At 43.5% G+C, this 24036-nt stretch overlaps 1 protein-coding gene and 1 long non-coding RNA gene across 7 annotated transcripts in view; both read right to left on the bottom strand.

The window, feature by feature from the left end:
- The window catches only part of LOC310755762, a 1619227-nt gene that overhangs the window by 700386 nt on the left and 894805 nt on the right, over nucleotides 1-24036 (bottom strand). The gene's annotated exons all lie outside the window — the stretch shown is intronic.
- LOC310752076 (uncharacterized protein) lies at nucleotides 14889-21902 on the bottom strand. Of its 6 annotated transcripts, none has more exons than XM_083591776.1 (5): nucleotides 21635-21748; nucleotides 20211-20231; nucleotides 19304-19382; nucleotides 17278-17487; nucleotides 14889-15491 (listed from the first exon to the last, which is right to left on the bottom strand). In XM_083591776.1, the coding sequence occupies exons 1-5, from the start codon at nucleotides 21656-21658 to the stop codon at nucleotides 15322-15324; spliced, it is 504 nt and encodes a 167-aa protein (XP_083447902.1). In that variant the 5' UTR covers nucleotides 21659-21748; the 3' UTR covers nucleotides 14889-15321. The 6 variants fall into 6 exon arrangements, with proteins under 6 accessions (XP_083447902.1, XP_083447903.1, XP_083447900.1 ...); XM_083591777.1 differs by having other exon boundaries at nucleotides 17278-17478; XM_083591774.1 differs by lacking the exons at nucleotides 20211-20231; nucleotides 21635-21748 and adding an exon at nucleotides 21760-21902.

Genomic DNA, 24036 nt, shown 5'->3' with positions numbered 1-24036 from the left:
GTTTCTCAGCACAATTCAAAGTGTTGGTGCTGACCTTTAAAGCCCTAAATGGCCTCAGTCCTGTATACCTGAAGAAGCCTCTCCACCCCCATCGCTCAGCCAGTGCCAAGGGCCTTCTGGCGGTTCCCTCACTGCAAGGAACCAGGCAGAGGGCCTTCTCGGTAGTGGCGCCCGCCCTGTGGAACGCCCTCCCACCAGTTGTCAAAGAAAAAAACAACTACCAGACTTTTAGAAGACATCTGAAGGCAGCCCTGTTTAGGGGAGTTTTTAATGTTTGATGTTTTATTCTGTTTTTAGTGCTCTGTTGGGTGCCGCCCAGAGTGGCTGGGGAAACCTAGCCAGATGGGCAGGGTAGAAATATTATTATTAATATTATTAGTATTATTATTAGTAGTAGTAGTAGTAGTATTAGTATTATTATTGACCCAAAGTCTTTTCTTTATTTACTTGGGCAATCCTCACTCAGAACTAAGTCACAATGAGTTCTATGCCATTTGCTCTCAAGTAAATGCACATTTAGGATTGCAGTCTCCCTGTCTTTCAAGGAGGTGTCCCCCTCCTCTGTTTCACCCTGAGAATGGCATGGCCATGTTAAAAAGCTGAGAGGTATTCACTCAAATCAACAGGAGCATTTCTGATTCAAAAACATTGCTGCTAAACAGCTCTGTTCTAATACACCAGATGCAATTCTCTACAAAGAAAAATGAATTTATTTAGTGCTGAAATAGCAGCCACTCATAACATTATCATAAATGTGCTTGTTTAGCTGAACTGAGTTCAATATTTTTTTAAAAAGGAACTCTAAACAATATTATTTTGGAAACCATCATTTTCAAGCATGAATTTTGAGATCATGTTTCTGACCACTTCTCCCTCACTTAAGCTCCTATTTTGGTGAGGTAGATTATCTTCTGTGTAAGGGGACAAAATGATAGCAGGTTCTCCACAGTCAATTCCACCTAATGAATGCCCGTTTGATTCATATATATATTGCAACACAGGCTGTATACAGTAGTCACTGGAAATAATAATAATAACAACAACAATTTTATACTTTATACCCTGTCCATCTGGCTGGGTTTCCCCAGTCACTCTGGGTGGCTTCCGGCATATATAAAAATGTAATAAAATGTCAAATATTAAAAAAAACATTAAATGACTCTGTGAGACAACACCAGCATCCCTTTGAGATGTCAAAATGTTATTTCCACTACATTTCTGCATCTATTAAAGCTGCAGTTGAAAAGCATTTTTCTGGGTTCCAAATATGCACCACCATATGGTTTCATTAACCACTTCCTTAGTGGATTTGCAGCATATGCAAGAATTAGGGGGGAGGATCTTCTGTTTGCTGTGAACTGTTATGGTAGGGATGCAAGGCATAAATGTCCCCTCATCCACTGCCTGGCAAAGTACAGAATTTACAAAAACAAAGGCATCGTGATTTCTGCCACTCCAGCAAACTTCCACGTTGATAAATTGCCCACCAAGGACCAAGCAAGGGCTTAAGTTGACCCAGGCATTGTGGAGAGGGGAAAGGAAATCTCAGGCAATGCTACTCTTTGGGGCAGCAGGTCCGTTTTCTTTGCAACGTGCAGTTCCACTCTTAAATACATGCAGTTCCGCTAAGGCTGCCAGCCATCCCAGCCACTGTTTTGTGTGTCCATTATTTTAATTCAAAGTTAATGAGTGAAGTAGGACATAACCCACAAGGAAATCAAGCAACACATCACAACTAGGTGGATTCAAAGCACAACAGGGAGCTGATTTAGTTTGCATTCACTGCACAGATTATTTGTGCCACATACTACAACATAAGGTTAAAAAGTGGGGAGGGGAGGCCCCATGGCGTAGAGTGGGTTGCCAGTGCCCAGGGCCATGTAGAGGGGGGAAGGGAGGGGCAGTGTTGGAGTGGCAACCAGTGGCGTAGCATGGGTTGCCAGTGCCCAGGGCTGTGTGGAGGAGGTAGGGTGGAAGGGAGGGAAACAGGCGGAGTACGCATGCACATTCAACTCCACGTCACCCAGGAGATTGCAGCTGCAAAGATAATAAAAGAAGTTCCGTTCCGTTGTCTGGAGATGTCACTTCCTGGTTAACATGGATAAGCCATTTTCAACGGAGCCCAGCAACGGAAGCATGCAGCTGTATTGAGGCAGCACTGGGTGTTGAAATTTTGCACCCCCTAACAATTTTGCACCTGGAACAATTGCCATTTTCTCTGATCAGCTGGCCATGCTGTCTGGGGCTGACGAGAGTTGGTGACCAACAATATCTGGGTGGCCGCATCCCTGCTTTAGATACACAAATTCAATGACTAAATGGTAGAAACAAAAAATGCCCCATTATCCTCTTCCCACCTCTTCTCTGCCAGAGGCTCTGAAAATGATAGTCAAGACTGGGATAGATGGACAAATCACCTTTACTGGTATAAGGCACCATCCCTGTGTTCCTGGCTCATTTATTTCCACTGTCAAGAGGGTCGCAAGTGAGTTCAGGACTTCTGTCTGCAATAAATGGACTTACAGGGTTGTTTTAATGACTGCAAGACACGAGAAGTAACATCTGTACTACCATACAAATGTTAAGTATTATCACATTAAAGGCCCTCCAGTTTTACAATATTACAGATAATGGTATTTGTTTAATGAAATTTTTTTTGCATTAATCAAGAGTAATAAAAAATGCTTCTTTTTTAACTGACTCAACAGCCATTAAAAGATTACTAATATATAATATTCTTTTGAACTTGAAATTAGGGGAAAACAAAGCTAACAAAAGATGGGCGAGAGTTCTAAGCAGATCCATTCATAGTGAAGAATGTTCTTATTTATGTAAACAAGGATCAGATATTTCAGTGCATGTCAGCTTAAAAAAAAAAACTTTCAGAAAGGCTTGTACATCAGTATTATACATCCGTGGTATCACACATTTGCTAGACTTCCAAAATGGGTTGGTCCTCTAGGATTTGCTGGAGGTATAACACCCATAATGCTAATTTCTTGAAAATTTGGTGGCCACCTCATGAGAAGAGAAGACTCCCTGGAAAAGACCCTGATGTTGGGAAAGATGGAGGGCACAAGGAGAAGGGAACGACAGAGGTCGAGATGGTTGGACAGTGTTCTCGAAGCTACCAGCATGAGTTTGACCAAGCTGCGGGAGGCAGTGCCTGGCGTGCTCTGGTCCATGGGGTCACAAAGAGTCGGACACGACTAAACAACAACAACAATGTCAAAGTCTCACCTTAATGGGGAAAAGTGGCAGATAAGATCCAGTTGTGGTTCGAGGACCCGACCCCCGCGAAGTGAAATGAAGACACAAGGACAAGTGATATAAGGTTGATGGGCTAGAAAAGGCCACAACTTTATTGGTTACAGCAATGAAAATCCCGTCGCGATGGGACGACGATGAGATGAGGAATGAGGCCAGGGAGAGGCTGGCACTGCAGCAAAAGGCTGCTGAACACGCCCCCTCCATGGCACCTGGTTGGGTGGCCATCGGGGGGGCGTGAGCGCCAGCCAGGTGAGCTGGAGGCAGGGGGCAACGCCCCCTGCTGGGCGGTGCTCGGGCTCCCGCCCACAACCACTCCCCTCTCTTTCAGGGAGGAGAGTCTTTAATAATTGGATTCAGCTGTCATCAGCACCATGTAAAGTGGTGGTCACAATGTGGTTTGCTGTTGCTGTTAAAATTTGTATACCCCCCTGGCATCCGCATATCTCAGGCTGGTTCACAACACAAAAATACAATATAAAAGCATAAAAAACAAAGAAAACAACCAATAACAAACCAATAATCTCCCCCCCCCCAGATGAACTAAACTACTAGAGATTGTTGCTGTCAGTTCCTCGCTTCCCTGCCAGTTGCCCCCAATGATATGGATTGGAGTTGGATTGGGGAATTTACTCTACCCAATTCATAGGGTGCTGTTAAATATTCCAGATGGGACATCTCACCATGGCGGTGCCAGTCTGGTCCTCGTCGCTTCTCTTAAGATGCTGCCCAGCTCAAAGATGACCTATCTAGGAAATGCAACATGGCCCATCTACTGGAGTTCCAACAGCTTCCCCATTTACAACAGTAATACAACATAAAATGTTGTTTGTTCCATGTAACAAAAACACAAACTAGCAGTTGGCCTGTGGCTTGGGACACATTTCTGCCAGGACTGGCTGTGCTGCATAATCTTAATCCAGAAGGGTGATGTGTTCAGGGGGACATGCCTTGGATAAATGACCTTGTCAACTGTGTTCCCTGCTCCAAACAAAGCTATGGTGTTAAGTCCTATAATGTTAGTGTAACTCCATAATCAAAGCGATTCAGGTTTGGGGATTTGGAGACTCATCTGGCCCAGGACATCTTTTAGAGAAGAAATGTTGATTTGTAGCTGTGCACCTGCTTGCAAAAGGCTATGCAGATGGATATTTATTTCTAGATCTTCTTCCTGTAGCTTGACCCTTGGCAACCTACCCCATCTAGGGCTATTTTAAACCTGCACGAACCATTTGGGTCAGCCTCTCCCTGTCCCACTTCTCAAGTATCTACAGTGAGCTAATAATATTAACAGTGAGGCTCTTCTTTATTCTCAATGATCTTAAACGTTCTGCTTTTGTACACTTGGCACTTCTGTTCTCAATTTTGCTGTCTAGGAATGCAATCGGCACCATCGCTTTGGATTAAAACACACTGGGAGCTTTTTACGGACAGTTTGCCAGCGTATTTAATGTTCTCATAAAAAGTTCAACTATTGAAAAGAGGGCAAGCCAAGTAATCAAGCATTATCTGGGCCCAACAGAATACAAATGTCTAGGCATTGACCATTTCTGCTCAATAGGTTGGCCAAACCCAATAGACATTACTATTGTTTTGACCACCAGACTTCTGGTTAATAGGCCTTTTCTACTTGGTAGACTTGCGTCATAAAATGGTTCCCCTCAGGAGGCAGGAAGTGACCGTGTGGAGATCAACAATATTTGAGGTGTATAAAGGACAACAAGCCTTGGTGCCTCCTTGAGGAGAAAGTTCAAGAGGAATGGTCCACTTTGAACAATGCTGCCTATTTCTCAAATAGCTTTGAACAATCACGGCATGAAATTGTCCGAACCAATTTCAACAATAATTCATCCATTTCATCATGTCTCCCTGCAGGATCCACTCTTAAATCAACTAATATGGGATTAATATATTAATGGATGAAAAAACAAACTAGCAATAAAGAGAACAGAGGAAAAGCCTTCCCTGTCTCCAAAAAAAAAAAAAAAATTTTTAATAAAGAACATTATTTGGGTCTATCCATCCATTCACTCCCCATTTTGTCCTATTCCCGCAGCTTCATACATTTTTTAAAAAATGATGCTGACTTAAAAAAAACACAAATCAAATAGGGTGCTAAAATGATGGCGAGATTTACCTGTTTCAAAATGTCAATTCAACTGCTAACGTATATGCTATTTCTGGGATCCCTCTGTCTGGAAGCTATAAAAGGCTATTTCCCTGCCTGCTCTTGGCTGATTCCTGCAATACCATTAGCTTTCTTGCAGTTCTTCTTAACTCCTCGCTTTTCAATAGCAGAGAAAAGGTAGGTGCTTAACTAGGAACTTCACTGTCCTAAGCAGACTGAGAAGGATCAGGGGCCACAGCTATCAGCTCTGCTGGCTTAACATGGCAACTGTGGGGTTAACCAGCCTCATATAACCAACTTGCTTAAGTTTAATTCATGCATGAAAGGGTTAATACCACAAAGTAAGCTGTCCTGCCAGGCTTAGCTATGTCCACGGCCCTTCATCTTGGGAGGAACTAGATAAACAAGCCTTTGTTCTCCTGCAGTCTACCTGAGCAGCTCAGTGTATGAAGAGGTTTGAACTGGTTGCTCCAGCAAAACCGCATGGCTCGCACAAACTTAGAATCATAGAATAGAATCATAGAATCATAGAGTTGGAAGAGACCACAAGGGCCATCGAGTCCAACCCCCTGCCAAGCAGGAAACACCATCAGAGCACTCCTGACATATGGTTGTCAAGCCTCTGCTTAAAGACCTCCAAAGAAGGAGACTCCACCACACTCCTTGGCAGCAAATTCCACTGTCGAACAGCTCTTACTGTCAGGAAGTTCTTCCTAATGTTTAGGTGGAATCTTCTTTCTTGTAGTTTGGATCCATTGCTCCGTGTCTGCTTCTCTGGAGCAGCAGAAAACAACCTTTCTCCCTCCTCTATGTGACATCCTTTTATATATTTGAACATGGCTATCATATTAACTCCCGCCCAGAAACCAATGTCCCCACTGTGGAAGGACGCATGGATCCAGAATTGGCCTCAACAGTCACTGACAGACTCATTGTTAAAATTGTGTTTATGGAAAACAATCTTACGTGTGAAGGGCGTGTGAATCCAGAATTGGCCTCCACAGTCACTTACAGACTCACTGTTAAAACCGTGTTTATGGAAAACAATCTTACTCGGGTATGAGTGATCACCAGAGAAGAATCTAGAAACTTTCACCACTTTGTAACTAAACTAAGTTTTACTCCCTGTTGAACTTTTCTGAGGCACACGAATCTGACCTTTGGAGAGTTTGTAAGTAACCAATTTTTAACTGACCAAATGTGTTGTTGTTTTCCTATGCGGGAAAAGAGGGTAACTTTTGAAAAACACTTTTTAAGTGGGCATTTTGGAACTCATTTTGACAAATACTGTCCCCCCCCCTCTTTTTTGCATTCATTCTGTTTTAGCACCTGCCCAGACTAGCTCAGGAGAGGCTGTATTATGCCGACGAACTTTGCAGACCCAACTCTAACATTTTCTTACTTTTCTTATTACCAGTTCCTCCTCCTCCTTTTTTTCAACTAAGAAAGGGGCTTGCCATTTTACTTTCCCTTGATTGGCCAGTTCCGCAGTGTCTTAGTGCAAATACAGTGCTAGTTGTTTCTGCAGAATCTACAATGGTGTAGATTTATATTCGGTGCTTCCAGAGAATGTTGCAGGCTATTGCTAAAGGCTGCCCCCTTGTGGCAGCTGCTTTTAATTATAGAGTATCCTGCAACGATTTGAAAAATTCTAATTAAATGCTGCACATTTTAATCATTCGGCTAATCAACTAAATATTTAGCTGATGAACCAATAGGGCTGGGGGAAGAACAAACAGTTTATAGTATGAGTCATGAGGCTATTTTGGTCTTTGTTTGTTACTATAATAGGGAATTAATTGAGGCTATTTTAGCACAGTAATGAGAAGAATTAAATATTAAAAATAGACTTTCAATTTAAAAATGAGTAGCTGTTGCTCATTCATTTGTTTCTTCAATATCTGCCAAAGACACAGATATTGGTAACAACTAGAATTACCTGGATTTAATCAATTTAAAAGAAATTTGACACATAATTAAACTTTTGGAAAAAAAAGATTGTCGGGGGGGAATCCCACACAATAATGATTGCCAGAGTCCTTTTGTTTACTTCCTAGCTGTTGCAAGTGGTATATTGGAATGGAGCAGGCAATTCCTTCATCAGAGACTCCTTGGCAAACTTCAAAGGAACTGAAGAAGTCATGTGATGTACGAAGAAATGTCTTGAGATTCTACATGACTGAAGTGGTTGTGTTTCTGGAATGGTGTGGAATTAAAGGAATTGTGTTTCTTTCAATAAGAAAGGGGCTTGGTATATTTTTGCCACCTCCTTTGTGAAGTTCAAGTTGGCTCGTTTCCGATAAACACAGTTAAAGATTTACCATAATGTTTGTGTGTATCTATGTATCCTGAGGCAGCTCTAAACAGTATTTCAGTCTTGGCGATGCCTTTAATTTATTTAGATCAGCTGCTGGAGAGAGTGTTCCTTTTGCTCATGCCCCGTTTCTGGGCTTCCCAGAAGCATCTGATAGTCATGATGGGAAACAGGATATTTGACTGGATAGGACTTGGGTCTGATCCAACAGGGCTCTTTTACTACAGGACTAATCACTGTATAGTGACCTTAAGAATCACTGCCCTTAAAAAGAACTGTTTGGAAGGGCAGTTGCACGAAGGGAGTGCCTATTCCTTGGGAAATCTGATTGTGTTTCTCAAGGGCTTTTCTGAGAGTCTTGGTAATGAGAGCTAGCAGAAAGGAGCCTCAATTCGCTTTACCCTCATTCAAGATAGCATTCTGTGTTTGACGTAAAAACCAGGATGTGGATCTCCAGATGTCTCTGAACTGCATCTCCCCTCATCCCTGACCACGATTAGCCATGCTGGGAGTTGGGGGTCCATAACAACCCTGATTTAAAGGCACAGGATATTCAAGATCCAGCTTAAACTTTTAAGCATGGGAATGGCTTAAGCCCAGCAGGGCCTTCTAAGCATTTTAGCAGAAAATGTCCAGGAACTCACCTTTCTTCGCCTCATCTCTTTTCAGGGTTGCATCTCCTCCCTACGTATCCAGATTCTCCCATCACTCTCCATCTCTTAGGACCTCACCATAGCTGTCAACGTTTCCCATTTTTTTAAGGGAAATTCCATTATTCCAAATAGGATTCCTCGCAAGAAAAGGAAAAAGTTGACAGCTATGATCCAGTCAAGCCTCCCTAGGACTGATAAGAAGAGTTTGCTGCAAAGCAATCAATTTCTCTGATCCAGAATTGAACGTGTTCCATTCGTGAGCTTCCTCTTGCCGATAGTTACAGAAACACGGTGACCGCATGGAAACAAACCATCTCCTGCGTTGGAATCAACCTTGAGCAGCAAAAATAAGGCTAGGTTCACTTTTCTTCCTGCCAGATCATGGGATTACTGTATTGAAGAGGTGGGAGCTGTTTACAACATTGAAACTTCAACTACATTGAAACTTCAAGCAGTACCAGCAATAGAGTAAATTGCAAGCAGCAGCATGGCCTAGTTTGCAACATCCTGTCACCAGTTACACAAAGAAGCTTAATCAAAGCCTTAATGACTACTGCAAGAAGCTGTGGCACACGCCCACATGCCCTTTGCAGGATGTTTCTAACAGGGTCCAGACTCTCTTTGCTCTCCACAAGAGCATGTAATTGGGGCAGCTGGTGCATATAGCTGGGCTCTCTTGCTGGGCTCTCTGTCCCTTGACAGAGGGGCAAGTAATTGTGCATGACCCCAGCAGGTAATAAAAATCTCCTTCCAGAGGCCACAGATCCAAGCAGAGGCGTGGTGCAGGGAGATGTGGCTAACCCAGATCCCATCAGCCATTCCCCATTCAGAATCTGCAAATTTGCAAAACAAGAGGAAATCCACATCTGGAGCAGAAGGTGAAAGAGCCAGGGAAGATTCTACAGGGGGCAAGGGAAGCTTGCAAGAAAGGGTAGATTTCTTATCCTTCTCTCAAAAGTGCAGCACTGAATCTTGAAGCCACTTCTGATTATCTGCCAGTATTTTGTTGGACATTAAATATGTCTGATTTCCTCAGTTCCAACCTATAAAATAGCTAAATGAGTCTGTGTGGCAACTCCACCAATCCTGATCTGGGAGTCCTGGACCGCCATGCTGCCGCCATGCCTGGAGGACATGGAAAGGCGAGATGCTGAAGGCACAGGGCAACAGGTGATGCTGTATTGGGAGCTGTCAAAGGCAGAAGTCTGCGCTCCTGGCCCCTCTACCAGGCCTGGCCAATCCAGAGGTTCTACAGTGCCTGCCAATCACAGGAGTCTAATGCTTTAGATCAGCGGTTCATTGATGCTTGTTTTTAACTTTTGTTGTTTTTGCCTTTTCATGTTGTTATTGTATGTTTTATATTTTTTAATGTTTTGATATATTTTATGAATTAGTGGTATGTTGTTGTTGTTGTTGTTTAGTCGTTTAGTCGTGTCCGATTCGTTGTGACCCCCTGGACCAGAGCACGCCAGGCACTCCTGTCTTCCACTGCCTCCCACAGTTTGGTCAAACTCACGCTGGTAGCTTCGAGAACACCATCTAACCATCTCATCCTCTGTCGTCCCCTTCTCCTTGTGTCCTCCATCTGTCCCAACATCAGGGTCTTTTCCAGGGAGTCTTCTCTTCTCATGAGGTGGCCAAAGTATTGGAGCCTCAGCTTCAGGATCTGTCCTTCCAGTGAGCACTCAGGGCTGATTTCCTGAAGAATGGTGAGGTTTGATCTTCTTGCAGTCCATGGGACTCTCAAGAGTCTCCTCCAGCACCATAATTCAAAAGCATCCATTCTTCGGCGATTAGCCTTCTTTATGGTCCAGCTTTCACTTCCATACATCACTACTGGGAAAACCATAGCTTTAACTATACAGACCTTTGTTGGCAAGGTGATGTCTCTACTTTTTAAGATGCTGGTATTAGTGGTATACTGTATATTTATTATTATAAATGCAGATAAAAAATAAAGATGCTTGCAATACTCTTTAGCATCTGGAGGGAGCACTTCAGCACATGGTCACAGGAAGTTCCCAAAGTTGGTCCTGGCTTCCATCCACAGAATGTCCTTGTTAAACTGTGAGCTTTGCCATTCGCTCATGAGAGTGCTAGAATTTATCGGCCTGCTTAATCCAGGTGACCTCTGCCAGACTCTCAGGGATTTAGACTAGAATCCCTAAGAATAGCAGATGGCTAGGAAGAGCTGCTGTCTTCAGCATTTTTCTCCCGGTCTGTGAAATTATTTGCATCCACACACACACCCCTTTTTTTTTACAACTGGAACTGCAGACACTAACTGAGACACTTTCAGGCTAAACATGTTTAATGATGTAACAGTTTGCCAGGCAACTGACAACAACAAAACCTCCTCAGTTATCTTCTTTTTTTAAGGAAATGGTAAGAAATGCACAGCTTGAGGAATTCTATGCAATTAAGGGGGAGGGGTGTTGAACATTTTCCTTGCGAAAGAAAGAATTAGATTGTCAAAGATCTCCCAACCACCTCCACACAAAAAATACAATCTTTGGCAGGTGCTTCACTAAAGCGTGCATCACTTACAAGCATAATTTAATTGTATCCACAATGTTGATGCTGTTCCTTGGATTCTACCACATCAGCAGCATTTTATTATTTGTACCCCGCCCATCTGACTGGGTTGGCCCAGCCACTCTGGGCAGCTTCCCACATATGTATATAAAAACATTTAAAAAATGCACATTAAAAGACTTCCATATACAGAGCTGCCTTCAGATGTTCTCTAGAGGTTACACAGTGGTACCTCGGGTTACAGACGCTTCAGGTTACAGACGCCACTAACCCAGAAATAGTACCTCGGGTTAAGAATTTGCTTCAGCATGAGAACAGAAATCGTGCAGTGGGAGGCCCCATTAGCTAAAGTGGTACCTCAGGTTAAGAACAGTTTCAGGTTAAGAACGGACCTCCAGAATGAATTAAGTTCTTAACCCGAGGTACCACTATATAGTCAATCAGCACCTTGGCCGTTCCACAGGGTGGGCACCACTACTGACAAGACCCTCTGCCTGGTTTCCTGTAGCTTCCATTCTTGCAGTGAAGGAACCACCAGAAGACCCTCAGAGCTGGATCTCAGTGTCCAGGATGAATGATGGGGGGTCGAGACACTCCTTCAGGTATGAAGGGCCGAGGCCATTTAGGGCTTTAAAGGTCAGCACCAATACCAGACCCTCCAAGTGTCCCTATTTTCCAGGGACATCCCTGTTTTACAGAAGCCGTCCCGGTTTCTGATTTGATCCGGGAATGTCCTACTTTTCCTTAGGACGTCCCTATTTTCATTGGAGAAACGTTGGAGGGTATGGAGTTATCCGACCCCTGAGCCATCTGAAGGCAATCCTGTATAGGGAAGGTTTTTACTGTTTAATGTTTTATTATGTTTTTATATATATTGGAAGCTGCCCGGAGTGGCTGGAGCAACCCAGTAAGATGTGTGGAGTATAAATAGTAAAATGATCATTATGGAACTGGAAGTCCCTATTTTCCTTGGAGAAATGTTGGAAGGTATGCAACATTGTGCTCAGAAATGTACTGAGAACCAGTGAAGATCCTTTAGGACTGGTGTTATATGGTCCCAGGCGCCACTCCCAGTACCAGTCTGCCGCATTCTGCATTAGTTTTAGTTTCCGAGTCACTTTCAAAGATAGCCCCATATAGAGCACATTGCAGTATTCCAAACAGCAAATAACCAGAACGTGTACCACTCTGGTAAGACAGTGCACAAGCAAGTAGGGTCTCAGCCGACATACCAGGTGGAGCTGGTAGACAACAGCCCTGGACACAAAATTAATCTGCACCTCCATGGACAGCTGCAAGTCCAAAATGACTCCAGAATGCACAATGGAGGGGTTGCCTCTTTGGAGCATTCTCTCATCAAATAAAATAAGCAGCCAAGAGTTATTTTTGCTTCCTCTGCAGCGTCCTATTCTTGGGGAAAGTGATCAAGCATGTGGTGGCAGGACAACTCTGGAGACTGTTGCATAATACTGATTGCGATAATTTATCGGTCTGGCTTCTGGCCCAGTTTCTGCGTGGAGTCTGCCTTTGATGACTATCTCTGGAAGAAGAATAGTAAACCCCAGACCTCTCAGTAGCTTTTTCTCCCATCAACCATAGTATCCTTCAGGACTGGCTCTCAGGGTTAGGGAACAGAGGCGTCTTTTCCCAGCCATCCCTTTCTCACCTGTTTGACAGGTTCCAGAAGATGGTGCCTCAGGTTAAAGCAGCTCCATCTCTTAAGTGTTGTCTCACGCAGTGCCACAAATACAGTGGTACCTCGGGTTAAGTACTTAATTCGTTCCGGAAGTCCGTACTTAACCTGAAACTGTTCTTAACCTGAAGCACCATTTTAGCCAATGGGGCCTCCTGCTGCTGCCATGCCGCCGGAGCCCAATTTCTGTTCTCATCCTGAAGCAAAGTTCTTAACCTGAAGCACTATTTCTGGGTTAGCAGAGTCTGTAACCTGAAGCGTATGTAACCCGAGGTACCACTGTATTCATATCCCGTACCATCTTAACATTTGTTTCAAATCCCCAGGGGAGATTTGCCAAAGGTTTGAGCTCAAGTGCCGCTACTACTGTGCTAGTGACACCCAGTTCTGCATCTCCTGATAATAAAAAATAAATAAATGGAGGAATGTCTGCGTATGACAATTATTTCCAAGTAAGGGGGAGTGGCAACAAAATGTTGCAGTGTGGGGTGCTCCTGGTCAGGGTTCTGACCAAGCAGGGAGCCAGCAACACTTTTCTGAGATACTTCGTTCCATTATTCTTATCACTGGGTCCACACCCAAAAGTCAGCCGGCATTTTGTGACTACTGAGTAGGCTTCAGTCCTTATGGGGCTTGGGGTGAGGGGCTCACCCAGTTTTATTTTTTTCCTAAACATTTATTGTACTTCTGCAAACATGGGGTTTCCCCCAAATGAATACTTCCTTCTTGTGCATGGACGGTGATACTTCAGCTATGTAAGATCCAGACGCAGATACTGAAGTCATTGTTAGCAATGGGGTGGGATAGACCAGGGACGGCCAACTTCCAAGAGACTGTGATGATCTACTCACACAATTATAAACTGGCAGTGATCTACCCCTTTTGGGGGGGGGTTGGGTCAAAGTTGTTGAGCTTTTTTTTATGCGGGAATGATGTGCAGTCTAATTCTCTATGTATTGATTTTGATCCCTTGAAAACGAGAGTAAGGACAAGGCGATATTCTTTCTGAGCTCATAGGAAAGGGCAGCTCAATTTGCTTTCAAATATGGCAGGTGCAGCTGGATACCAATTAAAATGAACCAAAAAATATAAATCATCATTGGTTTTTTAATTATTATTCTGATAACTGGCAGATAAAATATGCGAGTTACAAGATGTTACAATTTTGGGGGTGGGTGGGGAACCTCACTGGCCCAATTAAGCACAATTTCATCTGCACAGTATCACCTGATCAACACTTAAACATGTCTCGGACTATATCGCTTTGCCGCTGCACCCTATTGTTTGAGGAAACAGGCCATAAACTATGGGCTGGGTTGGTGCTGCCCTCTAGGGGCTGTGCTGCATGGACTGCAATAGCAGGCGTCACTCAAATTAATCCTCAAAGGAGAAATCAGCCTTCACACACGTACACAGAAGTGTTTCAAGAGTTTCGGCATCAACATCAAACACCAGGTCACAATGTTCTATTTGTATCTACGGGAAATAACCAGAGACTCAAGGCAACAGCTGGCAGGAAGCATCTAGTGAACTCAATTCAGTGCCAAAGTGCGATATACGGAAAAGGTGCCACGTTGCACAGATTTCTGTGAACGTTTTCACCATGTAAATGGCACTGCATATGCACAGGCTGCAATTGCAATGAACTACAGGAACAAAGGGACGTGGGTGGTGCTGTGGTCTAAACCACTGAGCCTCTTGGGCTTGCCGATCGGAAGGTTGGCGGTTTGAATCCCCGCGATGGGGTGAGCTCCTGTTGCTCAGTCCCAGCTCCTGCCAACCTAGCAGTTCGAAAGCATGTCAAAGCACAAGTAGATAAATAGGTACCACTCCGGTGGGAAGGTAAACAGCATTTCCGTGCACTGCTCTGGTTTCATCAGAAGCGGCTTAGTCATGCTGGCCACATGACCCGGAAAAACTGTCTGCGGACAAACGTCGGCTCCCTCGGCCAAAAAAGTGAGATGAGCGCCGCAACCCCAGAGTCATTCATGACTGGACTTAACTGTCAGGGGTCCTTTACCTTTTTACTGGGGAAAGGCACAGGGTCAGCACAGGAGCTCCTTGGTTTCTAGGAAATCAGGTGCATGGAAGCAAGTTTGAGGCTCAATCCAAGACAAGGTGATGATAGCTCTCGAACTAATTGGGGATTATCTTGTGTTTGCTGATAAGAGCTCCATTGTGTTTGCATGATTAAATCAATGGAAGGCAGGCAAAAGCATTCAGGTGCCAAAGCAGTATGTTGCATCAGCCATTTCCCCCACATTTATATTGACAATCACATTAAATGAGACACACACATTGTACACACTCAAAAAGCCTGTATTCTTCAGGAGCGACCCTGTCAGAACACCAAAGTCTAATAAATAACATTTACAAGAAAACTGAAGTGCAACAGTTACGACGTAGAGTTTGTAACATGGATACAAATATGGATTGACAGCTCAATGAGGTCATTCGTGTCAAATCAAATAACTAAAATTGCACACAAGACAAGGGGAAAGTAATAAGCAGCTCAAAGTAACAGCATGCTAAACTGAAAAATAAAACCTATACCATTTCCAAGCCAGTTTAAAGCGAAAAGTGCCATCTACCTAGTTTCTGATCTTCCACTTCTCTAGTTTCCAGGTTTTACAAACTATTCCATAAAATACAAGAGGTGTTCATGTTGAGTCTCAAGTAAGTTTCAAGGAGATATAAGTTTAGAAGTCCACATTTCTACCCCAGTGTCACCTCAGTCAACAGCGTCGTCAAATTGGCCTTCCACTGGCATAGCCTCTACCTGTCTCCAAGTCACCGGTGCTACATGGTGCAAGCTTGGGTCATACAAAGGCTTTTCTCGAACTGAACATGCCACTGGCTCTTGATCCAAGAAACCTCCGCAGTGAATCACATCTTCAAAATCTAAAGTGTTGAGTGATTTTAAATCAATATGATTACGTCTATAAAGCTGTTTTCAACAGGCTGCAATTCTAAGAACCCACGCTAGGGAATAAGGCCCTCTTGACATCAGAGCAAATTATTTTTGATAACAATTATTCCTCTCATCCCACCCTTCCTCCAATAAGCCTAGGGCAGGATACATGGAGAGGATATCATTTTATCTTCCCAACAACCCTTAAGGCCATGTTGTCAGCTTTCTTCCTTGAGCCAAGAGAACAGAAAGCTAAACACATACACAAAATTGGATCTCAAGAGTGTTTATCAGTGTGTGCTTATTCTGCAATTCGGTTGCAACTCTCATCAAAGGATATCAACTTGCTTAAGCAGTATGTCAACTTACTTTAGCCTTATAAAGGTCTATGCTGAACACAGTGAAATTTGGATCCAAGTTGTTAAGTAAAATAACATGGCATGGCAAGAAAATTTGTTGTTGTTTGTTGTTGTTGTTGTTGTTATACCACTGAATAATTAATTTCCCCTTCCTTCACCACTCCACACATATTGCAATAAGCATGTCAGCAAGTCATGCAGAACAAATGGAAACTTCCTCTATTGATTAGAACAAGTTTCAGGAAGATAATATTCTCCAGTGCTACTGCTCACTAACTGCTCAAACCAATGCTGTAATCCAGAAGTGGTAGCACCAGAGTACATCATGTTGAGTAGAGCAATATGTGTGTATGTCTGATGGCTGCTAGACTACAAGCCCTGGCTTGTTTCCCTCTCTGCTTGCTTTCTCGGGGGCTTTTCCCAACCATCTGTGATGTACTGGGAGAAGGTAACTAGGCGAGACAGTCAGCCAACCCAGACCAACAGCAAGGAAGTATCGCTGCTTCCAGAGCACCAGCTCAGAATGGGAATGGCCAGAGGGCTCAGGAGAAACAGCACAACAAACTGCTGCTGCCGCCACCACCCAACAACACCTGCTACCAGAAGCGGCTGATTTACTCCGCCTCATGACAGGGCTGGCCCTACAAGAAGATAGGATGTACGTTTTGTCAATGTAGTCTCGACAACCACTGCATCTAGGTGCCAAGTAGATTTTGATCTTTAGCTGTCTTACAACTGCTTTTTCAAAAGACTGGTGCATATACCCAGCCTACTCTGTTCTCCCAGACTGCTCCACTCTCTCACACATCTAATGCTGTTGCTATGAACTGAGTGACACATGTAGTCTTAGATTGCGTATCTCCAAAGTTTCACAGATTAAAAGAGATACCTTTGTGTTCTTGAAACATCCCTATTTTTACACCACACTCTGTCCTCTATAGACGGGTGGGTTAAAAAAAACATGTCCATAGTAGCTTCCTTTTAAACACCCACCCACACCCCTTAAGTTTTAATCTCATACTCAATTTGGTACAACTTATTCAAAGAATACTTTTTTAAAAAATTCATGGATATGACTATGAATGGCTAATAGTCATGAAGCTATGTACCACCACAGGCATCAGAGCTGGTATACCTCTGAATACCAGCTGCTGGGAATCACAAGTGCTATTGAACTTACGTCCTGCTTATGGGATTCTCACAGACATTTATCTGGCTGGTCGCCATGAGAACAGCATGCTGGACCAGCAATCCAACAGGCTCTTTTTATGTTCTTATGACACTTTTATTGGCCTATCGCAAGAGCAGTTCTAAAGAAATCTTCCCACAATGCACCTCTCCCTAGACACCTGGCTTTCTAGCATTTCTTTTCTTCTTTTCTTTTTTTAAAAAGAACCATGTTGAAACATCCACCTACCATAAGGATTGCTATTGTTTTCGTTGTCTTCCAACTCTTTATCCCAGTCCTCTTCTACATAGTGAGATACAGTTTTCGTCTCAATAAAAGCTGCATCTGTGGGCATGCTTAAGTCTTCGCCATCTGACTCAGAGTCTTCGTAGGGTGACTCAAAGTCTTCCAATTCCTCAAGGGCGCTTTTTGCTTTCTCCACCGCATGTTCTGCCAAACCTATACAGAAAGAAGCCTTCGTTGATTTATTTGAAAAATTAAACAGCAAAATGGATCCAGAAACCTAGGGAGTTTGATAGGTTAAGGCAATAAATCAGCTTAGCCATTTCCTCACTTCATTGTACGTGGCAGCAGAAAACAACTGCTGTTGTTTGAGGCGATCTTTGAATATTACAAATTCCCACCTGGTAATCTTTTAGTATCAAATATTGTCTGAGGTTTCCCTTTCAGTTTTAACGGATATTATTTCATAAAGCTAGTTGACTGAGGAAAACAAGGGATAAGTAAAAACGTAACTAGCTGGGAGGGAGAGGCAGTTCAGGGAAGCCTTGGCAACTGTTGCGAAGGGAATCTGAATGTTGGTCAAGTGGCGGTTGGGGCAGTTAGCGCAGAGAGAGGAAGGGATGGTGCGGTTAAGTGAAAAAAAAAAGAAAATGTTGTCATGGGTTTGTGAAGCACATCCGAGGAGGGAAGACTGGTCGTTCTGGGAATGACTGTGGCAGAGAGACGGAAGAATGATGGGGTGCAGAATGACTGTGAGGTAGCCAGCAACTTTCATTGAATAGTGTGAAATGCTGGGTGACACTGCGTCATCCAAAAGGGATGCAACTGGGGGACAGAACAGAAGTGTTAGTCTCATTGTACAAGAGTGGATCAGGGGTACCAACTTGGAATAAAATATTGCGGGGTGAGGTGGGGGGCAAGTAAGCCTTGGATAACTGATTGATCACATTGCCACGGTGCACAGACACCATTTGAATGCTAATGACCATCAGCCGGGGGGGCCCTCAAATATTTTATTGGGGGGGAGACTCAAAGACCCCTTGGCCCCTAGGAGTTGGCTCCTATGGGATGGATACATGCTAGGGGTTACTCCATCCAACATTTATAACAAAAGTTGTTTCAGCTAGCAAAGGTGTTTGTGTAATCTTCCAAACTCCCTTCCCAGGTTGCAAACTTGGGAGCATGGCTTTCCGGTTCTCATGGTAGCACTTCCTTGTTCAGTTTATAGCCTCACAGCTCTCATCGTAAGAGCTGGAAGGGTCCCCAAGGGTCATCTGGTCCAACCCCTGCTGTGCAAGAATCTCAACTAAAGCATCCTTGACAGATGACCATCCAACCTCTGCTTTAAAAGCTCTAAGGAAGGAGAGTCCACAACCTTCCGAGACAGACCATTCCACTGTTGAATGGCTCTTACTGTCAGAAAGTTCTTCCTGATGTTTAGTCGGAATCTCCTTTCTTGTAACTTGAAGCCATTGGTTTGAGTTCTACCCTCTAGAGCAGGAGAAAGCAAACTTGCTCCATCTTCCATGCGACAGCCCTTAAGATATTTGAAGATGGCTATCATATCTCCTCTCAGGCTCCTCGATTCCAGGCTAAACATACCCAGCAACTTCAACTGTTCCTCAAAAGGCTTGGTTTCTAGACCCCTGATCATCTTGGTTGTCCTCCTCTGCACACGTTCCAGTTCATGGAGATAAAAACATAGCCACAGCAGGCTCCAACATTTTGACTTCAACCCCCGAAGGCGCACTCTTCCACTGTCTCCCGAGAGGGCAGATCCCAGCAATATATGTATGTAATTTTATAAGGAGCTACCATCTACTGAACAAGACCAGCAAAGACTAGCAGTGGCTGTCCTCTTTCCCAGTTCTGCTACTCAAAGTCTCTTACAGGGTTTGAGAGCTTGGGAGATATACAAAGTATGTATTCTACTACTGAACTACAGGGCCTTCTCCCAGGAATATGGGAATCTCTGGTATTCAAAGCTAAGATTGTACTTCTCAGCCATTTCCTCCCCACCCCAAAAAAGTACCTTTTCCAGGCCTCCAGCTGAAAGTCTTCACCACTTCAAATTCCTCCTGTCCAGCAAATGCAGATGCATCAGCCTTTTTCTAGAGGGGGAAAACGTTTAAGAAGTCAAATGATCCACATCTTTGATTGGATTCCTCATGAGATTGGCTGTTACTGGACAATAAATTATCCTATTATTGAGCTTTTGGTAACCATCTCTTTATTTTTGAAAGATTGTGTTACATTACCTTTTACAGTGAGCAAAATGTTTGTGACCTATTTGTGTATATTTTTAATGCTGCTTTCACTGTTATGACCTATTTAGTTAACTAAATTGTCAGATGATGATTCCTAACGTATGTTATGGAAATTATTAGCCTCCTCGTGTAACCTCATGAGAACAATCACAACACTTGTCTTAAGAAAATGTTTCCTTCTACCACAATATACAAATGCACTGGCACACTTGCTTCCCTGGAGTCAAAAAAGGAAGCCATATACAGTGGTGCCTCGCAAGACGAAAAGAATCCGTTCTGCGAGTCTCTTCGTCTAGCGGTTTTTTCGTCTTGCGAAGCAAGCCCATTGACGGATTAGCGGATTAGCGCTATTAGCGCTTTTAGCGGCTTATCGGCTTATCGGCTTAGAAAAAGGGGGGGAGGGAAAAAAACCCGCAGGAACTCGCAAGACATTTTCGTCTTGCGAAGCAAGCCCATAGGAAATTCGTTTTGTGAAGCACCTCCAAAACGGAAAACTCTGTCGTCTAGCAAGTTTTCCGTCTTGTGAGGCATTCGTCTTGCGGGGCACCACTGTAAAGAGGTACACACTCCAACCCTCCTGCTCAGAGGTTGGAAATTTTATTTCTAAAGAAGGGTGTCAACAAATTTATCCAAATGAACAAAAAACCTTTAAATCTCCACCCATTTGTTCACCTGATAATGCTCATTCTTTGTCTTTGTCAGGAGCAGAACAACAGAAGATATAGGATCAACCACAGGGAAACACTCTACATATTTTTTTTAACCCTTCAGAAAGTAAATAATTTATCCAGCGATCCCCAGAACAATACAAAATGCCTCAGATGCAGAAAGGCCCATATTAATTTCCACTCCCTCCCTACAAAACGTAATAATAATTCTGGAGTACTGTATAGAAGTTTGAACTCCACCTTACTTCATCCAAGAAAAAGTCAGTACCCTGGGAAGCTGTTCTTTACAAGAACAGAGGAAATGTGAGTCTGCAGCAATAAAACCACTAGCACATTTGCAAAGCTCAGTATGGTTTCAAATGGGATGGGGAACCTCATGTTCCTGCATTTTAGGGTTGCCACCGGTCCTGTATAATGCAGGACTGTCCCATATTTAAATGTCAAATGCTAGTCCTGTATTGAAAATAGTTTTGTCCTGTATTTCAGGGCTCTCTCTCTGCCAAGTTAGGGATCCTCTCCAAAGGCATGTGTTGGAAAGGGTGTGCGAAAGGTCATGCATTCAAGTTGTGCATAGCCAAGCGCAAGACAGATTTACAATTTCATGTGTATGCGTGTGTGCACGTCTGTGCGACAAACTTCAGAGCAGCCATCCTGTTAGGCTGCAACAGCTTGCAATGGATTGCTTTGAAGAGAGAGTGACAACTTGAATAAAACATTGGGGGACCCACATAATCCATCGCTAGACACGGCACATACAATCTGAATGGCAATGCCCAACAACTTTGGGGTAGCCCGGCCCCCTCAAATATTTTATTTGGGCGTGGACCTTGACCTTAGGAGTTGGCTCCTATGCTTTGAAATCACTTCAGTATCAATTTTTTTATTTTAAAATATTTAAAAAGATAACCTCTCCGCCCCACATTTTGCCAGAACAAAAGTAGCAACACAATGTTGGACTCGATGACCCTCACCGGATTCCTTCCAATTCAGCAATTCTCAATTCCCCCATGTTGGGGGACATGGGCGTAACCAAGGAGGGGCAGTTGCCCCCCCCCAAAAAAAAGTATTAAAAATCAATAGAAACACTTCAACAAACTGTGAAGTTCTGCTCCTCCTAACAGAAGCCTGCCACACCCCCACCTAATGTTTTTTGGGGGGCGCATCCAGGTTTCCTTTTACATTTTAAAGCCGTGGTTCCAAACCACAGGGGGGCAATTCGAAAATAATATCTCAGTGAATGGCATTTTAGGCTCCCTCCACGTGAATAGGAGTTCACCTTTTGAATAATAAGAATTTGGGAAGCATTAGGATATGGGAAGAATGAGGATTTGAGAGATGCTTAGGTGGGGCATGACCAAAAACAAAGGTTGGGAACCACTGTCTTAAAGGACCCGCTCGACAGCTTTTCGCGGGACCTCCCTTCCTCACCCTCCCAAAAAAGTAGCTGGACATTTCGAAAGTGAGCGCAAGTTTAACACGTGTTTCCTCCCCCCTGCACGTGAACTCCAGAGCCTCTTTCTCTCTCTCCTATCCCGTGGCCGTTTTCCCCTCACCCGCTGCTCTGGGAGGAGGAGGAGGCGCCCCGGAGGCTCGCGCTGCCCGACCGCCTCCATGCGCGCGCTGCCGCCCCCCCCCCGCCCCCCGCGGCCAGAGTCCTCCCCTCAGTCAAAGAGTCACCCGGACGCAACCAGCGCCCGCCCGAAATGCAGCAGCGCCGCCACTTACTCCGCAGCCATCGGCGCGCGTGTGTCACGTGGCCGACCCTCGGGGCGCTCCCTTGAGCAGCCGACCAATCCGCTCCCGGAACCGAGAAGCTGATCCTTTGGGAACCCTCCCCCCGCGCGCGCCCCTGCCGGCGTCTCGCCTGCCCGCCGCGAGGGTGGGCGAGGGCGGAGAGGAAGTTGCCGCTTGCCTTATTATTATTATTATTACTATATAGAAGTTTGAACTCCATCTCACATCATCCATTATTATTACTGTATAGAAGTTTGAACGCCACCTCACACCATCCATTATTATTACTGTATAGAAGTTTGAACGCCACCTCACACCATCCATTATTATTAGTATTACTGTATAGAAGTTTGAACTCCATCTCACATAATCCATTATTATTATTATTATTATTATTATTACTATATAGAAGCTTGAACTCCACCTCACACCATCCATCATTATTATTACTGTATAGAAGTTTGAACTCCACCTCACATAATTATTATTACTGTGTAGAAGTTTGAATGCCACGTCAAATCAACCATTATTATTATTATTATTATTATTATTATTATTATTACTGTATAGACGTTTGAACTCCACCTCACATCATCCATTATTATTATATTACTGTATAGAAGTTTGAACGCCACTTCACATAATCCATTATTATTATTATTATTATTATTACTACTGTATAGAAGTTTGAAATCCACCTCACATCATCAATTATTATTATTCCGGTGATTATCATCTTTGGGTATGCACGCATACTCAGGAGGAATTCGCTTTGTCCTGTGTCCGAAAGGATTGTTGGCATGCGAGCCAGCACTGCACACGTTTTGCCTTATTATGCTTTCTAAACTCGTGTTTATGCTTAAAACCTATAAAATCATTTACCCAGAGCACATTACAGGTTTCGATTGGGCAGTGGTGTTATGACACCTGTTTGAAAACATGGGCCAGTGGAAACATTTTATTACATTTGGAGTCTTGACACAGGACAGTGGCACAGAGTTTTGTTTTTTCCCTAGAATGGATGCAAGAATTAAAGACTGCCTGGAAGTCGTAGTAGTACTCTGTATTTTATATTTTAGCTTTCAACTGTATGCCCGCAAACTTTGGGTTGCATCTATTGAAATCTAAATGCAAGTGCACTGATGAGCATGTTCTGTTAACTGCATTCTTGTGCAAACTCTTATGCTAGGACTTGGAAGAATGTGGAAGTGCAGCCAATATGCCTGCAACTGCATGTCTGTTAGTGGAAAGCAATAGCTGGAGTGCACTTTCCCCCTTAAAATATGTTTGCAAGCAGAGTCTCTGAGATCTCAAGCCTTGGGCAAGCCAACGTTGCTTTCCAGCATTTGTCTTCCAGCCACTGGGGTATCGTTTTGCCGTGTGCAACTGCACGTGACCCAGCTATTTATTTGGGCTTGATCTGCCCTAGACAAGGTGTTTATAAAATAATCAAAACAAAATAAATCCAGACGGGAGGAAAAACAGCAAAGGATTTTGTGCAAATGGATGTACTTGGATTTCACATCACTTTTTAGTGCAATGCTGTACTTGCTAAGGCAGAAGTCTGAACTGAAGAGGCTTTCTGCTTGAAGAAGGACATCTTTAGATACAATCTATTGGTACATTTTAAATTTAAAAACTTCATGAGACCAAACTGACCAGTCAGTCTTAAGTCCCTTGCAACTTGAGTAATATCAACGCATTCAACAAAAAATTTGACAGAGTGATTGGATATTAGATTGTTAATGATACTTTGGACACCACTGTTACTGGCTCTATATGCACTGCTAACTAGTTAATGTCCAAGAGTCAGAAATCCTATTTATTTAAATACTCTTTATTATTGTACTTGTAGACCACTCTTCAGTGTATGTCACAAGGTGGATTTGAAAAATGTGACAAAGCAAATAGATTTTACAAAAAACACACAGTAAAACCACAAAAAACAGTGTTATGGGATGGGGGGATTTCTCTTAAGCAGGGAAAACCCTAGTTCAGGCTATTACTTTGAACTAGAGATGTCTCTTGTAACAACTTTGAGAGTCCAAATGAGCTAGTTTAATATGGGTATAACAAATTAATCAATTGTGTAACAA

Source organism: Podarcis filfolensis, assembly GCF_964270895.1.
Source record: "Podarcis filfolensis genome assembly, chromosome: 2".
Classification (NCBI taxonomy): domain Eukaryota; kingdom Metazoa; phylum Chordata; class Lepidosauria; order Squamata; family Lacertidae; genus Podarcis; species Podarcis filfolensis.
The sequence above is the reverse complement of the archived record's forward strand: the minus strand, read 5'-3'. Positions and strand labels throughout refer to the sequence as shown.